The sequence below is a fragment of the Mytilus trossulus genome, chromosome 10 (assembly GCF_036588685.1).
Source record: "Mytilus trossulus isolate FHL-02 chromosome 10, PNRI_Mtr1.1.1.hap1, whole genome shotgun sequence".
Lineage (NCBI taxonomy): Eukaryota > Metazoa > Mollusca > Bivalvia > Mytilida > Mytilidae > Mytilus > Mytilus trossulus.
This window is the reverse complement of record NC_086382.1, coordinates 23,515,414-23,533,987: the sequence shown is the minus strand read 5'-3', so window position 1 is coordinate 23,533,987 and position 18,574 is coordinate 23,515,414. Positions and strand designations below refer to the sequence as shown.

Below are 18,574 nucleotides of genomic sequence, written 5' to 3'. Positions count from 1 at the left end.
GTGATACTTGCAAGTATTTGAATTACACATGTTACAAAATACAAGGATTCCGAGTACTTTTTTCATGAAAAATGTGCAAACATGGCTAATTCTGGGTTCTCTCAAGGTCACTTCCTGTTGTCATTTTTTAAGGTCATATGTCACAAAACCTTTTGAAAAGATCATATGGCTTCATTATGAACCTAGTTGACGAAATAACCAATTAACCTTATAATTAGACATTTTAGGGGCACTTACTCCTATCAGATATCATGGGACTGTTTCAGACCAAGTGTAACGTATCTTCATTACAATAAAGCAAACATTTTGCATTCGTTCTGTTATATACATCTTTAAAAGTGTTTGAGAAAATTCAAAAATAAGCAAAAGTCCACGATTAGTATTTGACATTGACCTTTGACCTTTGACCTTGACCTTATTTTCTTAGTTAGGACCCATGGACCTCAAATAAAAGGTTCTAGGGTTATACGGTTAAAGGTTAGTGAGTTTAAAAAACATACCGACAAATTAATTTTGTTAAGTCAGATAACTTCTATAAAATTTTATCGAATCGTTTCGTTCCCAATTAGCCAAAAATTCCCGAGGATGTAACGGACAAGTAAGAAAAAGAATTTTGACGATATTTATTTTGTTACAAAGAAGATGCACATATTTGATAAACAGTAAATAGGGAGAAAACTCTTACAAAGAAAATTGTTCTTTTTAGCAGGGTGAAATTTAAAAGGGCATAAACTGTACGATACCATGTAAGAAATATCTTAGCGACATATTGCGAAACAAAAATTTCAAAACTTGGCGGAAAAAAAATAATAATCAGAAGAAATACAATAGGTCTTTCCACAGAAAAGTGGAAAGACCTAACTAAGTTAACTAAGTTATATATTAATCTTGTTGTTAATTTTAACGAACTGCGATGTTGTTGGAGCACAATATACACCCACTCTCTCTTTTATGATGCAAATCGTGTCGCTTAATATCATTTCGTCTCTGTTTGCTTTTTCGGCCATTTTGTTGACCTTTTTATCCTACACTGATAATTTTGAGTTACCCTTAGCCTTTGTACATTTTCTATTTAGAATGTTGAGTACTTATTCGGTTTCATCATTGATAACAATCAAGTTTTCATATAAAGTGTTTCTAAACTGGATTTCTTCACAATTTACAATTGTATATCGGTTAATAATCTTATACGCTGTAAGGAAATGACTTGCTACTTAAGTGATTCAAAAGAAATGTAATGATATTGAGGATGGAAATTGGGAATGTCTAAAAGAGACAACAACCCGACAAAAGAGCAGGAAAAAGCCAACGGCCACCAATGGGTCTTCGACGTAGCGACAAAATCCCCCACCCATGTGTGGTCCTCAGCTTGCCCCTCAATAAAATTGTGTAATAGTTCAGTGAACATAGATGTCACACTAAAGACCAAAACATATATACATAAATGTAACAGCAAATAGGAATATAATAATTTTATATATAACTGCAATTATAAACTTTTTGTTATTATGATCCGCAGTTGTCTAAGAAACGGTATTTGTATGGTAACAGAGGATGCATACTTGGCCAGGGAACGTTCGGTCGTTCAAATGAAGCTTTGTATCTTATGTAGTCATTTTCTCCAAAGAATTCATACATCGCTTGACGTACCATACTGTCCCCTAAATAACTATCAACTATTTGTTCTTCCCCACGTATGATTGTTATTTTCCATGTCGCATGTGTTTGGCCTTGAGTTTTTAATTTGTGATTTCCAGTTTTCGTTCGATGAACTCCTATGCTGTGAGTAAAATCTTTAGTATGACTATTTTTTCCAACATAATTACTCTTACAATTATCTATACTTTTATAATGTATTTGTTTGCTGTTTATATCTATCTTTCCAAGTTTTTTGTAATTGGTTTGTCGAATGTTCTTATGGCTTTCAGATTGATCGAACTGTGTTTTTGTCTTTTCTATAATGTCATTTGGATCTAAACTGTCGCAAGCGTAATTTACTTCTTCTTCTTTCTCTGACCGTACACTTTCACAATCGTTTTCCTTGTCAGTTTGGCTTATTAATTCAAGGAAAGCTGTAGTACTTCTAACGTCTCGACAGTCGATACGATTTAGGATTGTATTTGCAATCTGGAAGGCTGTAAATTTCCTAATAGGTGTGAACAATAGTATTAGGAGCTCAGTTTTGGTTGCAGAAATATAAAATATTTTGAAAGAGTTTCCAATTTCACTATCCACCATGTTGGAGTTTATCAGAGCATGTGGGGTATAAAACCCACACCCTAAGGAAAACATTAGAAACGGATCTGTTTGGCCGAAACTATTTTCCTTGGTGAACATAACAGATTCTACTAAACCCGAGTGGTCGTTAATATCGAATTTCTTAATGCTGTGCGATTTTAATATAACTGAAGATCCTCGAAAACGTGGATTCTGAAATAGGAAAATAAGAATTTGTATTAAATATATACATGATATAGTGAGAACTGAAGTTGAATAAATATTTTGACTATTTTACCGATTATGTCTATTTTGTTCACGCATCGTTGTAAAAAAAACAGAATTTTTAGGCTGTCATAAAGTTGAGAGGATTAGCGCTAGAAAACCATATTCAATCCACCATCTTCTACATTTGAAAATGCCTTTACTAAGTCAGGGATATTACAGTTGTTGTCCATTCGTTTAGTGTGTTTTATCCTTCGCCTTTTGCCATTTTTGTGATTTTACTTTTTATTGAATTCCGGAGGATTGTATTTGATAGCGTTACTTTGTGTTTTGAAAATCTACTGTGCATGGTGAAAATGTTGAGAAAAAAATCACGATCGAGGCAACATTAGATAAAAATGCATAATTGCTTAATCATTAAGAAAAAATATCTTTTATTTATTTGCAAAACATTGAAAAAGTATATAATATAAATGAAAATTCATACAATAATATACATCAATGAAATTATTTCATTAAGCTCCCAGAATAAAAGGTTTTTCCATCGATTGATCGATTCATGGTTGGTTGCTAAACGTCCAGTGGCAAGTTTAAATGAAATGTGCTTCAAGGCATTTATTTTTGAAATGTGAAGGTTATTTAAAAATGATCATTGTGCAATCAGTTTGTTCCAGAATTTTATGGGGCCTCGGTGGACAAATTGTCTAAGTTGTTCTACTATTGAAATCACTTTCCAGTTATCACTTCGATTTTGAGTTCTAACATTGCTCGTGCGTGTTCAATCGACTCCAATCTTAATTGACTAAGATTGCCAGTTTTCCTTTCAAAAGTTGGTTGTTTTCTCCAGGCTCTCATGATTCATCCACCTAATAGCTCAGAAGTGGTTCTTAAGAGTGGCGGTAAAACACTAACAAGCAATCACTCTATCAAACTAACATTTTATTTACTAGTATGTTATGTTTTTTGTATGTTGTTTCCAATTTTATGGTTTACTATAAATGACATTGTCCGTTTTCAATAGTCTTGAAAGGTTAAAGGCAGAAACAATACTCTCCGGTGTCTGTTCGATTAACATACAAAAACAAAACGCCAAAAGGTCTATTTTTTTATTTTTTTTACATTAATAAGCCTCAAGATTTCTTGTTTTAATTGTTTTGCATTTGTGATTATGGGCCTTTTAAGCTGACTATGCGGTATGGACTTTGCTTATTTTAGAAGGCGGTACGGTGACCTATAGCTGTTATTGTTTTGTCATTTGGTCTCCTGTAAAGAGCTGTATCAGTTGCAATCATACCAATTTTTTTTTATGATTATCGAAAGAAATGATATTGTTGGTAATGCATCAAACATCTTAACTTAACTGTTTATCAAACTCCGGTTTTACTAATAGTCAGGTGAGCTGCTTAAGTCATATGCATGAAAGGCGTACTCAACTTAGAAAACTTAAATCGTAACCCTTATCTTAACACCATTCGATATATATTAAGTCATTGCATGAAATCATCTGAGTAAATAACATTACGTTTTTTTACAGTGATATAGAAATTCATAGTTTTGAATCGTACTAGGTTTAAATTAAGCGTAATATGTATTTGAATTTCAATAATTCATCTCTCCAAAAAAAAGGAAGATGATGGAGAGAGATTTTCCATAATACGAATGAAGTAACCAATTATTTGTTTCATAGTCCAGCAGCTAAGTCTAATAGATATAGGAAGATGTGGTGTGAGTGCCAATGAGACAACTCTCCATCCAAATAACAATTTAAAAATTAAACCATTATAGGTTTAATAGTTTGGGACAATTGATCACTTTATGGTATAAGCATGAAACTTTGCACAGTGTTAGTTATGATGCTTATAAATATTTAAGGATATGGCATCATAAAAAATCAACAATGGCCGCCAACAGTCATGAGGCAGATTAAAAATTAATGTATAATTGATCATTTGGATATAAAGGCACAAAACTTAACACATTGCTAGTTATGATGCTAAGTTATCTTTTCTCAATATGGAACTATAAAAACTTATTTTAATAATGACCGACAAATTCAATTTTGCCGCCAAAAATCAAAACATTTTGACGCGTCATTTTGAATTTGGACGCCATTTTTGATGATTTATGTATTATAAGGTTTAAAAATAAAACTTCACATATCCTAATTGTATTTCCTTAAGTTTGTGACATCTTCTGGACTCAAGTGAAAGATGTTATACTTATGTCGGCTATCTTATATTTGTGGGCCATATTGGATTTGTTTTCATGGCTCCATATCTGAATTTATTCTATACCCCTTTAACTTTCAGTATACGCCGTTTCATGCTTTTACTATTTAAGAATTGAATGCTTCTTTTTGTAAATTTATTGGGTGGTAAAAGCGTTGACCGAAGTACATTTTGTTTGAAGCGCGGAAGCGCTTCATTCTAAAAATGTACGCACGGTCAACGCTTTTACAACCCTATAAAATTTCAAAAAGAAGCATTCAATACTTATAATTACATTTTTTTAGCTAAAATCATGAAAACACGGTTTTTATCCAGTTTTATTTAATTCACCTGTGCACTTTTTTGTGGGACCTCGTTTTATCATGCATGATAAATGTTATTGTCTGATGCAATTGTTAACGGAATAACATGTTAGCCAATCAGAATAACGTATCATAATGAAACTTACATCTAATGTAATTATAAAGTGATAAATTATTCTGATATCAGTTTGACTACGATATAAGATGTTAAAATTCAAAGTAAACTACACAACCAAATTATTTTACAATATGTTTGAAGTGTTCCCTTTGTCGAAAAACTTTCTATCAAATTCTAAAATGAAATACTAGTATTTAAACTTATGCATCTAAACATATTGTTTTTGAATTATATCTTATCTGGTGTGATCAGGTCAGGGGTATACTGCTATCTTGAAATGTACAATCACAGTAAGTAATATGTCTAGTGTTTTGCCCAAGTCGGCAAATATGGAGACATATTTGCAATTTATTGATTACACTGTTTATTTATCAAAAGAAAAATGTTTTAACAAATATCAAATAAATACAAAACCTTTCAGATTTTTTTTTCTTCAAATAAACAATTTAAAGGGAGATAGTACAAGTTGTATACGGACACTCTTCATTTGTTTACTTGTAGCAAGAAACATGTTCGGTGACACCATTTGTTCTTTTTTCTAAAAATATATTATAAAATATAAAGCTGCATATTTTATTTCAAAATTATGTCTCATAGATTTTTTTCTTGCACAAAAATGTGTTGTTTCATGAACAATCTAAGCAAATTTTGCAATTTTGAACGACTCGTATTATAAAAAAATAGCCAATGACCCATACTTTTTATTATTTTTTTGAAACAAAAATAGTAAAATCTTCTTTTTGGCACGGTATGGAAAAATTCTGTCATTTATTTTCTATACCCCTGAGCTGTCTTAAGCAAAAAGCAATTACCAGGAAGTCAATATTGTTTTTTGACATCGTTAAGATATAACCTGTCTGGACTTCCTAGATATGAGACAATTCATGTAATATCCCAAAAGAAACATCTATCCCAAAAAACATTGTTTTGAATTATTTTCTTCACACATTTTTATAAAAATAACCAACGAGGGGAGTGTTAAGAAGGACGAGTGATTAAACTTTAGATTTTCACCTGTTAATCTCGTGTATTAATAAACGATTCTTATTAACTTAACATTGCTAAACCTTTTTGTTCTTTCAAAATTGTATTCATCATATTTCATAGATTTGTTGCTCAATACTTCCATGTTTAAACTTAAACTTGACATGTTGTGTATGGGAATATTTAAGAAACCACTGTGTTGTTTTTGAAGCTTTTAGGACGACTATCGGTGTTTTTACTGTTGGAAATTGAAAACTTGACATGTTGTGTATGGGAATATTTAAGAAACCACTCTGTTGTATTTGAAGCTTTTATGACGACTATCGGTAGTTTTACTGTTGGAAATTGGTGCGGCAACACTCATCAAACTTTCCTAAAAAGAGTTATCATGTTTTATTTAAGAATATTTTCTTTAGGTATTTATGCTCCTCAGATGCTATGCAAAATTAGAGGAACCATACATAACAAACACAACAATATGAGACAAGATTCAAGCCGAATCCATAATTTGATACAAAATGTATTTTACCAAAAAAAAAGATATCAAAGATATCCAAAGAGCATTCAAACTTGGGGATAGAATAAAACTGGCGAACGGCATGGCAAAAAAGACAAAAAGGCAAACATCTGTTTTAAACTTAATCATAGAAGCCTACTGAGTTACACGAACCCCACCAATCGACCGATTGTAATCCCAAATTAGAAAAAGTTTCAAGCATTATAATGATTGCAATGTTAGGAGTAACCCGTCCTACTTAATTGTTCATTTCTAGTGCATTTCAATCAAATTATATCTTTAAATACCAGAATAGGAAAAGGAACGAATTGTATTCACCTGCATACAGTGGGTTTTTGTTTGGAACGTTTCCACCACTGCCGGATTTTTAATGAGGAGAACTGAAATTTTAACATAACCATATAAAAGTACATTACCTCATATTCAACATCAGACTGTTCTAGAAAGAAAAGAAACAAAATAACTGAAAAGACTGATCATTATAAAAACATTTAACATTTGTTTTCTAAATGTACTGTTTTTCTTGAAGACTACCATGATTATATTTCGGGTTTTTAATTGCTGTAACTAAAATCTTGTATGTACCAAAATCAAATGAAGGTTAATAAAATTGATTTTTTTCTTTATTTAACAATATATTGTTTGCTGTTATCAATTTACTAGACTTGTCCAGCATTCTAGTAAAGGGTATTTTTATTTTTACAAGAAATCCAGAGGTTTTCTTTGTTTAACAATAAGGTTATACAATTCATCTAAACTATATTATAAATATTTCATTTTCAATCGAAAATAAATAAGTATATATGAAATTCTTATTTATAAATATGTATTATCTAGCTTTTTTGGAAACAAAAAGAATGTTAAGTAGAATATCAATAATGTTGTTTTTTTAGAATTATCAAAAATGAACTTCAGATAAACGAGGATGTATTTATACTAGCGGAGGCCCAAGATGAGCAATAGATGTAAGATAAGATTATTTATGACAATACAAGAAAATGAAGGATAAAATACCTCTACAAATAGTTAATATACCACAACTTTACTTTTCAGATACGGTTCAATACAAATCATCTATAAATATTGTGTTATTTTTAAACCGAATAATTCTGTCTTTTCTTTTGTCCTTTTCTCTAAGACATGACGCCACTAATAGTTTTATGTTTTTGATTTGGTCAAGCTTATGGATAAATCAATCATGTACAACTTAAAGTAATATCACGCAACCACAAGCTCTTTCAATATACATTGTAAATGTTTTTCCCATCCCAGCTCTTTTGCTATACCAGGGATGGTCTGAGCCGGATCATCCCTACCAGATCACCCGAGCTTGTGTGTCTTTGTTTCTGCATACTTTCCTTTGTTCTGTTACATTTTAGCGGAAATGACAATGCCATAATTAAATTTAGAATTAAAATAACTCATACAGAAAAGTCATACTACCAAAATTTATGTAGAAACGATTCGAACTCAAGACCTTAATTACATATCCAAACGAACCATAATTCTACACCAAGACGACTGGATACTGTGTTAATATGACATATTTAAACATTGTGTTATGGGCTCATAAAAGGTATTTACTATATATTAATAAATACAGTATATTAAAATGAATGTGTGGCATTTTAAATTATCCATTTTTAGATGATGACGTTCCCTTGTCACCATATTACGGTGTTTATATATCTCAACTTGTACGATTCGCTCGTGTATGTAACAATGTTTTAGATTTTAACGAGAGAAATGTATGTATTACTGAATAATTATTACACCAGGGTTTTCGATATCACAAACTAGTCAAAACATTTACTAAACTTTACCATCGGAAAATTTTACATATTCGAAAATATAGCTCAACATGCAGACTTCTTAAACGTTTGGGTATTTAACATCCAATTTTTTATGGAAATATTATTTTATGAAGCACAACAATGTCAGTATTCTCCTCAGAAACTAACAAAACCTTTAAATAGACTTATAAAGAAGGGATATAGTTATGATACTGTTGTGAGGTCATTAAAGATTGCATGTTTTGGCGTTAATATTGACTCAATAATAGGGTCTTTGCATCGGAACTAAACACATTTATTCAAAAACCAGTTATTGGCATGACATTGGATATGTTCTTCCCATATATGTTATGATGATATGATACTTAACCCCTAACGGGAAGGATTGTGTCTAATATTCATATGATGAAATCATAATCTTACAATCAGACAATTGAAGTCTGGAGCTGGCATCTCAGTTAACTGCTAGTAGTCTGTTGTTATTTATGTATTATTGTCGTTTTGTTTATTTTCTTTGTTTACATCTTTTAACATCAGACTCGGACATCTCTTGAACTGAATTTTAAATGTGCGTATTGTCATGCGTTTACTTTCCTACATTGGCTAGAGGTATAGGGGAGGGCTGAGATCTCATAAACATATTTAACCCCGCTGCATTTTTGCGCCTGTACCAAGTCGGGAGCCTCTGGCCGTTGTTAGTTTTCTATTATTTTAATTTTTGTTTCTTGTGTACAAATAGGAAATTAGTATGGCGTTCATTATCACTGAATTAGTATATTTTTGTTTAGGGGGGCAGCTGAAGAACGCCTCCGGGTGCGGGAATTTCTCGCTACATTGAAGACCTGTTGGTGACCTTGTGTTGTTGTTTTTTCTATGGTCGGGTTTGTTGTCTCTTTGGCACATTCCCCATTTCCATTCTCAATTTTATTATATTTAATCTAAACAGTTGAGATGTAAAAAAAAAAAATTCCCACCGGTCATTGGGGTGATCTTACACTGCTTCTTTGTGGAATCACTTTTGAAGAAACTTAGTACGGAAAAGACAAACTACCAAAACTTATGTAGGAACAATCCAGTGATTATAATGTGATTCGAACTTTTAATAAAAAGACTCATGAATAACACATCTACACTTGCACACCGTGTCCTCGTGTAATGACTATTGCGGAAACGATATCAGTGACTAAAATTCTAAGTTAAGATGTTTATAAGCAAAAGGCTGTAACAATACTGTCTGAATTACCAAAGTAACAGTTGTTAACTGAAGTTTTCATTTTGATGCCTTTTATGAGAAAAATATTGTTTTATAAAAAAGACATCATAGTATTTGCTCTGTGTTCAATCTGGTAAGGTAACCTTAAGTTGTTCCCAAGTTTTAAATTATTTCGACAAATAAATGTTATGAATGAAAAGTCTATCAAAATGGAGTTATCTTAACCAAAGTCATTGTTATGCTATTTACCTTCAGATAGAGAGCATTCATCCTCTTCACTGATCACATTATATTTGTACATTAGTTGATTATCGAAAGTTGTAAGATCAGGATCATCTGAAGGAAAAACCAAAATATAAGTAGTTCGTCTCAAACTTATCAATTACTTACCAATAAAATATACATAATCTACGTAAATAAAGGCGACAGTGTCAAAAATCTGTTCGAAAGTAATAAATTGATTGAGGGAACAGTGGGTTACAAACTTAAACCCAAGGGAAACACATCAACAATAAGAGGAAAACAGTGAAACAAAAGAAACACTAAAATATAACAAAAAACAAAAACAAATGCAACACACACACACAGAAACGAACTGTAAGATAACAACCGCAATCTTCCTGGCTTGGTACTGGACATTTAAAGTAAAACATGGTGATTTGAACCTGGTTTTTTTGCTGGCCAAACCTCGCGTTTTTATGATAATTATAAACTGCTTTGATATACTCATTGACTTCTTCATCGCACTTCGGCGTTACAACCTGGAACCATCGCACTTTGGCGCAGCTATCAACAATATAGTGTCACAATGCAACCATTGCACTTCAGTATGTTTAGGCGTGCCATCGCCGTTACGAGTTTTTCTTTGTAGCATTACATTTTATATAATTCCCGTGACCTCAATTCGAGTTGCTATTTTTTGAATAGTATTGACAAACTACAGAGGTGTCTTCAAAGTTTGTAATTTTGAATCATCTATCATAGAAAAAAATGAATATTAGTAATACATCCTGCTTAGAATTAGAATCATGATTTGAATAAGACAAAACATCTATAAAAGAGGGACGAAAGATATCAAAGGGACAGTCAAACTCATTAATCTAAAACAAACTGACAACGCCATGGCTAAAAACGAAAAAGACAAAAACAGACAAACAATAGTACACATGACAATTTATAGAAAACTTGATCATAAACAACACGAACCTCACAAAAAAACTAGGGGTGACAGCAGGTGCTCCGGAAGGGTAAGCAGATCCTGCTCCACACGTGGCACCCGTCGTGTTGCTTATGTGATAAATAAACCGGTAAAAAGTCTAATTCGGTAGGTCACATTCATGAAAGGGGAGGGGATTGTAGTTACGACGCAAGGAACATATCCGATATCAAGAAAATCTTGATAGGAAATGCAAGCACGGGAATATCGTCTGTTGAAAAACACTTCCTCCAAACGTATCAAATATGTTGTCAATCAAGAAATCAATCGTCTTGATAATATCTGTTTCAGAGATTTTTTGTTTGAATCAGAGTGATCCTTTACAAAGTAGAATTTATCCCTCCCTAAGACAAGATACTTGAATCTACGTCGGCCAGTCTTTTTTTTTTAAGCAAAGCAATACCAACTCTTTCAATTTGTCTTTTAGTTTGGGATGTGGAATACTTGTGTAAAGAGTAGATTAGTCAAATGTTTTAATACTGTTACAAGATGAAAGAGAGTATATATAAGTTATGGTATTGCGCATGTTGAGAGAGGCTATTACTAACTGTTCTCATACATTGTTTTAGTAAAATAATTAGGTGAGAGACTACAATGTTTGTTATAATGAAAACATAGGATGCTATGCAAATCGACTTTTCTCTGATTTTGAATAGATCTTAAGATACAGAAAATAAGTGTTTAAGCCATGATTATTTTTCCATGTATTCCAACCTCTTTTTGGTGAACAAAACTCATTTGCAGGCTTTAGATGTGACTTCATCGTGCAAATTTTATTCTTTATGGAATTGTGTCTTTTTGTTCTATCTGAAATTAAAAAAGAGAAAAATCCAATTAAGTGAATTCGAAAATTAAGACACGCGCTATTGAAATCGTATCATGATGTATTAAAATAGGTAATAATTATGTTGTATTTCTGTTGTGTCGTTATTCTCTTATATTTTCGTTTCTCTCAGTTTGAGTTTGTGAACTGGATTTGTTTTTTTCCCAATGGATTAATGAGGTTCGAGGCGGTATACTACTGTCACTTTTATGTATGTCAATTTTGCTCTGATTTGTTTATTATTACGGTAGCCGAGTAGGTGACACATTACTCCTAACCTGAGCCTACCCGTCTATTTGCTAAAATATGTGGCATGCATGGAAAAATTCAGAATATCAATTTTCTAACCTTTGTCTATAAATCAAAATAATGACATCCTAGACTGGTGTTGTGCATGATATAAGTAAATCAATTCAAATAATAAATTGTTTGAATGTGGATGAAAATTGTCCTATTGGTTATTTAGTTCGTCTGGTTTACTTAATGCGTAAGCAAATAGGATAATACTCGGACAATGTATATATACCACAATAACGGTAACTCTTCGTTAAAGCATTACATTTATACAAAGGTGTCAACAGTTATTGTTTTTTTAATTGACTATCATGCATTTCTTGTCTATATGTTTTTCAATTAACTCCACAAAATGACTCATATATGAGTTGAAGCAACTGGATTTTTATTTTTCATTTATAAAATAAAATGTTTCGCTTGGTACCAGCCTTTTCAGGATAGCAACAATTATATTATTTGTTTTGTTCGGTGTATATATATTTTGATATTGAGTTTAATGTTTCATTTCATATAGACTTAAGTTTTTTAGCAATATTTTCAAACAATCTTTTTTTATTATGAACCTAGTAATTAAACAAGTCACACGGTACAACGAGTAAATTTAGTATTTCCCTTATACTTGTTTCAACATTTTGCATTACACATATTTATATAGCTCAGTAACTATATATGTGTCCCTTTGCAAACATAACTTTCCTACATGATTCTTTATCAATAACCACCTTATGCAAGAAACGGTCAAGGTAAGAAATTTAAGTTGGTGGAATATTTCTCGAATTTGGCCCCAGCTGTAGTTTGGATCCCTACATGATACCATACGATTATAGAGGATGTGTGTACCATTGTGTATATCAAAATATGTAATAAAAAAAAATTCTAGCTTTTCACCGTGTTCATACCTATTTCGGTTGAACATGAATATTGTTCGTGCTGTATATCTGATTGGCTGTTGAAAACTCTATTCTCTATTTTTGAGTGTTCTGTCCTACCTGTTAAAACAAGTAATTCTGATATGCATATTGGGAGTTATGTTTATATTGTTGGTCTTCTGGTAGTGGCTAATTTGATGTTAGTTACATTTCGAAAGACGACGTTGACTGATTTTTGTAACTCAAGGTAAAGAAGATAGCGGTGATGCCAAAACAATTTTAATTATCACTTTGTGTTCCTCGTTGAATTTAATAGTAACCAAAAAAAATCCAATGGTTTGCTCATAAAATTTAGGCAGTTTATTGTTTTGTCATAAAACAAATTTCTTAAAGACTTTTGTATTTGCGTAAACCCTAAATATATTCATGCCCCAGACCTTTTCGAAGACACACATATACAATATATGCATACAATAGGTTAACAGTTGGATTTTTAAATTCCCTATCTCTAAATTCAAATACATATATTAAAGGATAAAACACCTTTTAAGAGACGTGAATGAACGGGTCCGGTCACCAACAAACATATTGTCACACAAATATTTGTTTATGAATGAATTTGTTGATTTAAGACACTAGTATAATCCTTTTAATTCCTTTGAAAAGGGGAAAAAACGATATGCTTTGTTTTTTTCTCATTTCAAAATCATGCACCAATTATAAGTTATCAGTGGAAAGTATAACCTTCCCAGCAAATTACAATGAATCAACATGCGATATAAGGTTATGTTTGTCAATTTATCTAGTGATATAAATGCATACACTATTATGCGCACATATATGCGTTTTTGGATACAGTTGGAATGCCACTTCTAATTTTGAAAAACATTTAAACCATTGTTTAAAAAACAAAATGAAATCTGGCTTACGCAATACAATATAAATAAACGCGCGTTTCGTCTACAAAAGACTCATCGGTGACGCTGAATTCCCAAAAAAGTTAAAAGGCCAAATAAAGTACTAAGTTGAAGAGCATTGAGGACCAAAATTCCTAAAAGTTTTGCCAAATACAGCTGAGGTAATCTATGCCTGAGGTAGAAAAGCCTTAGTATTTCAAAAAATGTAAAAATTTGTAAACAGTAAATTTATAAATATAGCCATATCAATGGCAATTTATGCCAGCACAACAAGTGCTGAATACAAGGCTTGTGACACCCTCGGGAAAATAAATCTCCACCAGCAGTGGCATTGACTCAGTGGTTGTAAATTAAGTCATCATAGATACCAGGACTAAATTTACATGTAGTATATATGCCAGACGCACGTTTCACCTATTGAAGAAAAATAGTATTTTAAGTGATCAGCAATTTATTACCAATTCATCAATCGTCAGAAAAGGTCTATGTCAATGATATGTCATTTGAAGACAAAATGCGTACTACAATCTTAAAAATGAGTACTAAAACACGTACCCTCATTTATTATTCTTAATTTAGTTCTGTATGGTGTTGTATTCAAACTTTCTAGAACCCAGTTTAATGGATATGTAATTTCCAAATGATATCGTCCCTCGCTATCTGTAAAATAAAATAGACGACCTATATTGGATACGGTTATTGATGAATGTAAAAGTATTAATCTAATAACAACTGTGCAATTTGTTTTATACTTACTTGACTGTTTTGTCAAATATTTCAAAATAGTTAAATATTAAAGTCATTTATCATTCAGAATGGAATAAATAGATATAGGAAGATGTGGTGTGAGTGCCAATAAGACAACTCTCCATCCAAATAACAATTTAAAAATTAAACCATTATAGGTTAAAGTACGGCCTTCAACACGGAGCCTTGGCTCACACCGAACAACAAGCTATAAAGGGCCCCAAAATTACTAGTGTAAAACCATTCAAACGGGAAAACCAACGGTCTAATCTATATAAACAAAACGAGAAACGAGAAACACGTATATATTACATAAACAAACGACAACTACTGTACATCAGATTCCTGACTTAGGACAGGTGCAAACATTTGCAGCGGGATTAAACGTTTTAAAAAATGCCTTTTTTATGAATGACCACAAATATTCAAATATTTCATAATAATTTTACCTGAATTGTTTTATATGTTTTATGTCGCTTCCGTTAACTTTTTATAGCAAACTATATTATACAGTACGGATTATTCTTATTGTTGATGGCCGTACACTTGCCTAATATTGCTTAAAGCAAATTCCATTGAAATTGTTTTGAAGTTGTCATATTGGCAAACATATGAAATAATCATTTTTATAGTAGTTTCTTTACATCTCATCGAAAGTTATCACGATAGTATAGCAAAGTGATTAGCTAGATTTGTGCGTTAAGTAATGTTAATCAATCTATATCATGTTATTTGGAACAACTAAGATTAACGCATAACACGTTTTCTCAATTTTACCTTGATAGAATGAAACATCAAACAATTCGCCTCCTTGGGTTATTTTAACTTCTGCATGACCATAAATCTTTGATAATGTAAAAAGTCCCATAAGCTTCTGAAAATACGATTTTTCTGAAAAAGAAGATATAGTTAAATTTGATTCTGTTAAAAATTCTTAAAATGGGGATAAGTTGAAACAACTGTTGTATATAAGTATTTCAACTGGCAAAGTTGACCTTTGATGAATTTACGTCTTTTTTAGTTATGTACACGTTTTAGGTTATATACACGTTTTAGGTTCTGTTAATCATAAGTTATAAAATATTCATTTTTATTTAGCTTTAGCGTTCCTGATGAAGGTAAATCGAGAAAAGCGCTTCAGACGCATGAAATTTATACCGTGGTGTTTTTTTTTTTTTTTTTAAATTATATTTACCACTTAAAGACCACATGTATATACATGATATAACTATCACCTATATAAAAAAAATCGCAATAATTTGCTTTACTATTGTCGGAGCAAATAAAATCAGAAACATTTTGTCAGTAATGAGGCGCAGTGACCTGTAGTAAACTAACTTAAACATGTTAAAAAATGATAGAAAGTGACAAAATAAATAGGATTCAATTTAGATTAACAATAAGCACATAAAAATTCTATGCAGTAGAAAATAGTCTCAATTGTGAATGACTTCGACCTAATTGTTTGAAAGTCAAACGATCTTACGCTGAGCATCAGGATATTTACAATGATCATCTTTATCAATTCCACTACATATTCTTTCCATTTTGATAGAGGATTTCTACTGAAAATATATTTGAAAGTCATTGTAATAGTTATTTCATATTTTTTTTTATATCTTTGCGACAACGAATCGACTCAATATTGTAGATTAAAACGCTGTTTCATTCCCTTTTGTGATGTCTATCTGTTTTGAGATGAAAAATCAGTTTTTGTAAGAAAGAAAGAGAGATTAGCCAATAATCTATTAAATTCCTAACTGATACACAGAACCTATAGAATAACACACGTTAGGTAACATGAAACTGTTTTATATTTGAATCACGTAGAAACATGAGAAAGGATGTCTTAAATACTTGTTGTTTGATTTATAAAACAAAACTTTTTAATAATGTACTTATATTTTTAACAACAGGCAACATAAGTTATATGAATATCAACATTACATTATAATAAAGGGGACAGAACAATCACACACACACATACACATGCACACTCTGAATTATACCTGTATTATTATGGTTTACCTAACATATAACAACGTTTGTATTTCAAAGACACATGTTATCTTTGTAAATATATGCTCTTTATTGACGTAAAAAAAAACTTTAAAAAAAACCCACAGAAAACATGTCAATCTGTTAATGATGATATCAACGATAAAATTGAAATTTTAGATAGAACGAATTTCAATCAAACAGCTTTTCTAGTATACTCCTGTCAGTATAAATACAGTAAACAAATCAAATTATTGTAGACAAATAACTTTAAATGTAAAACTGATAATATCTGTAATGAAAAATAAAAGAAACCTTTTAGAAAAACTCTTTATGTTAATTGAATGTTCATCGTCTTGTTCCTTGTAATAAAAAATATTGATAATATAAAACTTACAAAGTACAAATCACTTGAGAGATAATTTTTAAAAGCTATTCTTTAAATACTAACTATAGAACAGTCTTTTGTAAGATGACAGATAGGTCAGGTTTTTTTTTTTTTTGAATTTTAAAATCTGCTGGCGTTATACACGTTATATGTTGTTATAAATTACGTTTAAATGAGGAAAATATAATGTTATTCGTAGGATTCTCGAATTTCATTCAAAAGTGTCATAATAAACGGCAAATAAAAAAATATTGTCGAGGAAGTTTGATAAAAACATCCGGTTTTTTTATGAACACATTTTACTTCCTCATTATGTCAACATTTTATTATGTCTTGAAATGGTATTGTTATTTAAACTTTGATAAAAAAAAAAAACCACTTTTATTACACATATTATTATTTTTCTTATTTTTACTAGAAAAAAACTTACATTGTGAGACCTTTTGTATCTCCAAAACAGCTGTTATACGTATTAGAACTATATCAACGAATTTTGTATGATGAATAAATAGTTTTATTTCCGTATGAAAGAGCCTTGACTAGAAGGAAGTATTAAATTGATTAGATAAAGATTGAATTGTTATACATTATACCAAGAAAATGAAACACAGATATTTTAAAGTTTGCAAATGAAAGTATCTACGTAGACAAAACCAAATGAATTTCAATATATATTACATTGAATAGGTAGAATTTTCTGAATGGTATTTTCACACTTATTTAAAAATACAAGAGATTAAAAAGAACTTACGACCTGAATTGGTGATGTTTGACAACGTTATTTTTACCGCAAGATGGAAGCAATGTGCAAAATTTTTAAACTGTGTACCATCGAGAGAATAACTTCAATACTTGATATCTTACATTATGCATTCAAGACCAGATTTTATAATGATAATGAAACGTCTTAAGTTATAATTGGTAATAGGGTAAGCGTTACTAAAAAAACCAGAAACTAATTTACCTTGAAAGGAATATATATATAAGATTTTTATAGTTTTTTCTTATGTTATACTGTTTTACCAATGTCCAAGGTCGGCGAAGGCTTAGCACATACTAACATGTTTAACCCTGCCGCAACACAATTTCATACCACATCTTCTTTTTTCCAATATGAAGCGACAAGATCATTATAATTTATGCAAACACTGATATGTGTCTTCCTAGATTTTTTATCAACTTTATGGATGAAAAATAATTTAATTTTGGATGTAACGCGTCTTCTGGTCGGCTGACGTTATTTTGTTTTCAGCCCATAGACATAATTTAGTCATTTGACCGTGGTCATTTTAGTCATTTTCGTGGTTTTCTATGGTTGAAAATGGATTTAGAATTAAATTATAATAAAGGACTGTAATATTGTTTCTGTCTATTCGAAATAACATTAAAAAAATGTGATGCACACTGTTAAATAACCCGCTACGCATTTTTTATGTTATTTCTTCAAAGACAGAAAAAAATATTAAAGTCCTTTCTTATAACTTAATTCTAAATCTACATTACATGTAGCATTATATATAGGATATAAGATGGAGTAATTTTTCAATTATTTACAAGAATATTTAACGGCTTGCAGACTAAAGATACTTTTAAAACATTGATCGATATATATTCTGTTCAAGGGAATAAAAACATTGAAAACCGTGTCTTTACATGATCATGAGAAAACGAGTCTCTGTTCATTTATGTTTGATATGGTCAATGAGGAAGAACATAGTCCAATGC

The 18,574-nt window shown here is 31.0% G+C and overlaps 1 protein-coding gene across 1 annotated transcript; it reads right to left on the bottom strand.

The window, feature by feature from the left end:
* Positions 1-792: 792 nt before the first annotated feature.
* Positions 793-17,372, bottom strand: LOC134686090 (uncharacterized). The gene is made up of 9 exons (XM_063545773.1): positions 17,280-17,372; positions 15,950-16,028; positions 15,241-15,354; positions 14,272-14,376; positions 12,830-12,919; positions 11,528-11,620; positions 9,847-9,933; positions 7,008-7,030; positions 793-2,430 (listed from the first exon to the last, which is right to left on the bottom strand). Exons 2-9 carry the CDS (start codon positions 16,008-16,010, stop codon positions 1,507-1,509), a joined length of 1,497 nt encoding a protein of 498 aa, XP_063401843.1. The 5' UTR covers positions 16,011-16,028; positions 17,280-17,372; the 3' UTR covers positions 793-1,506.
* Positions 17,373-18,574: the final 1,202 nt, after the last annotated feature.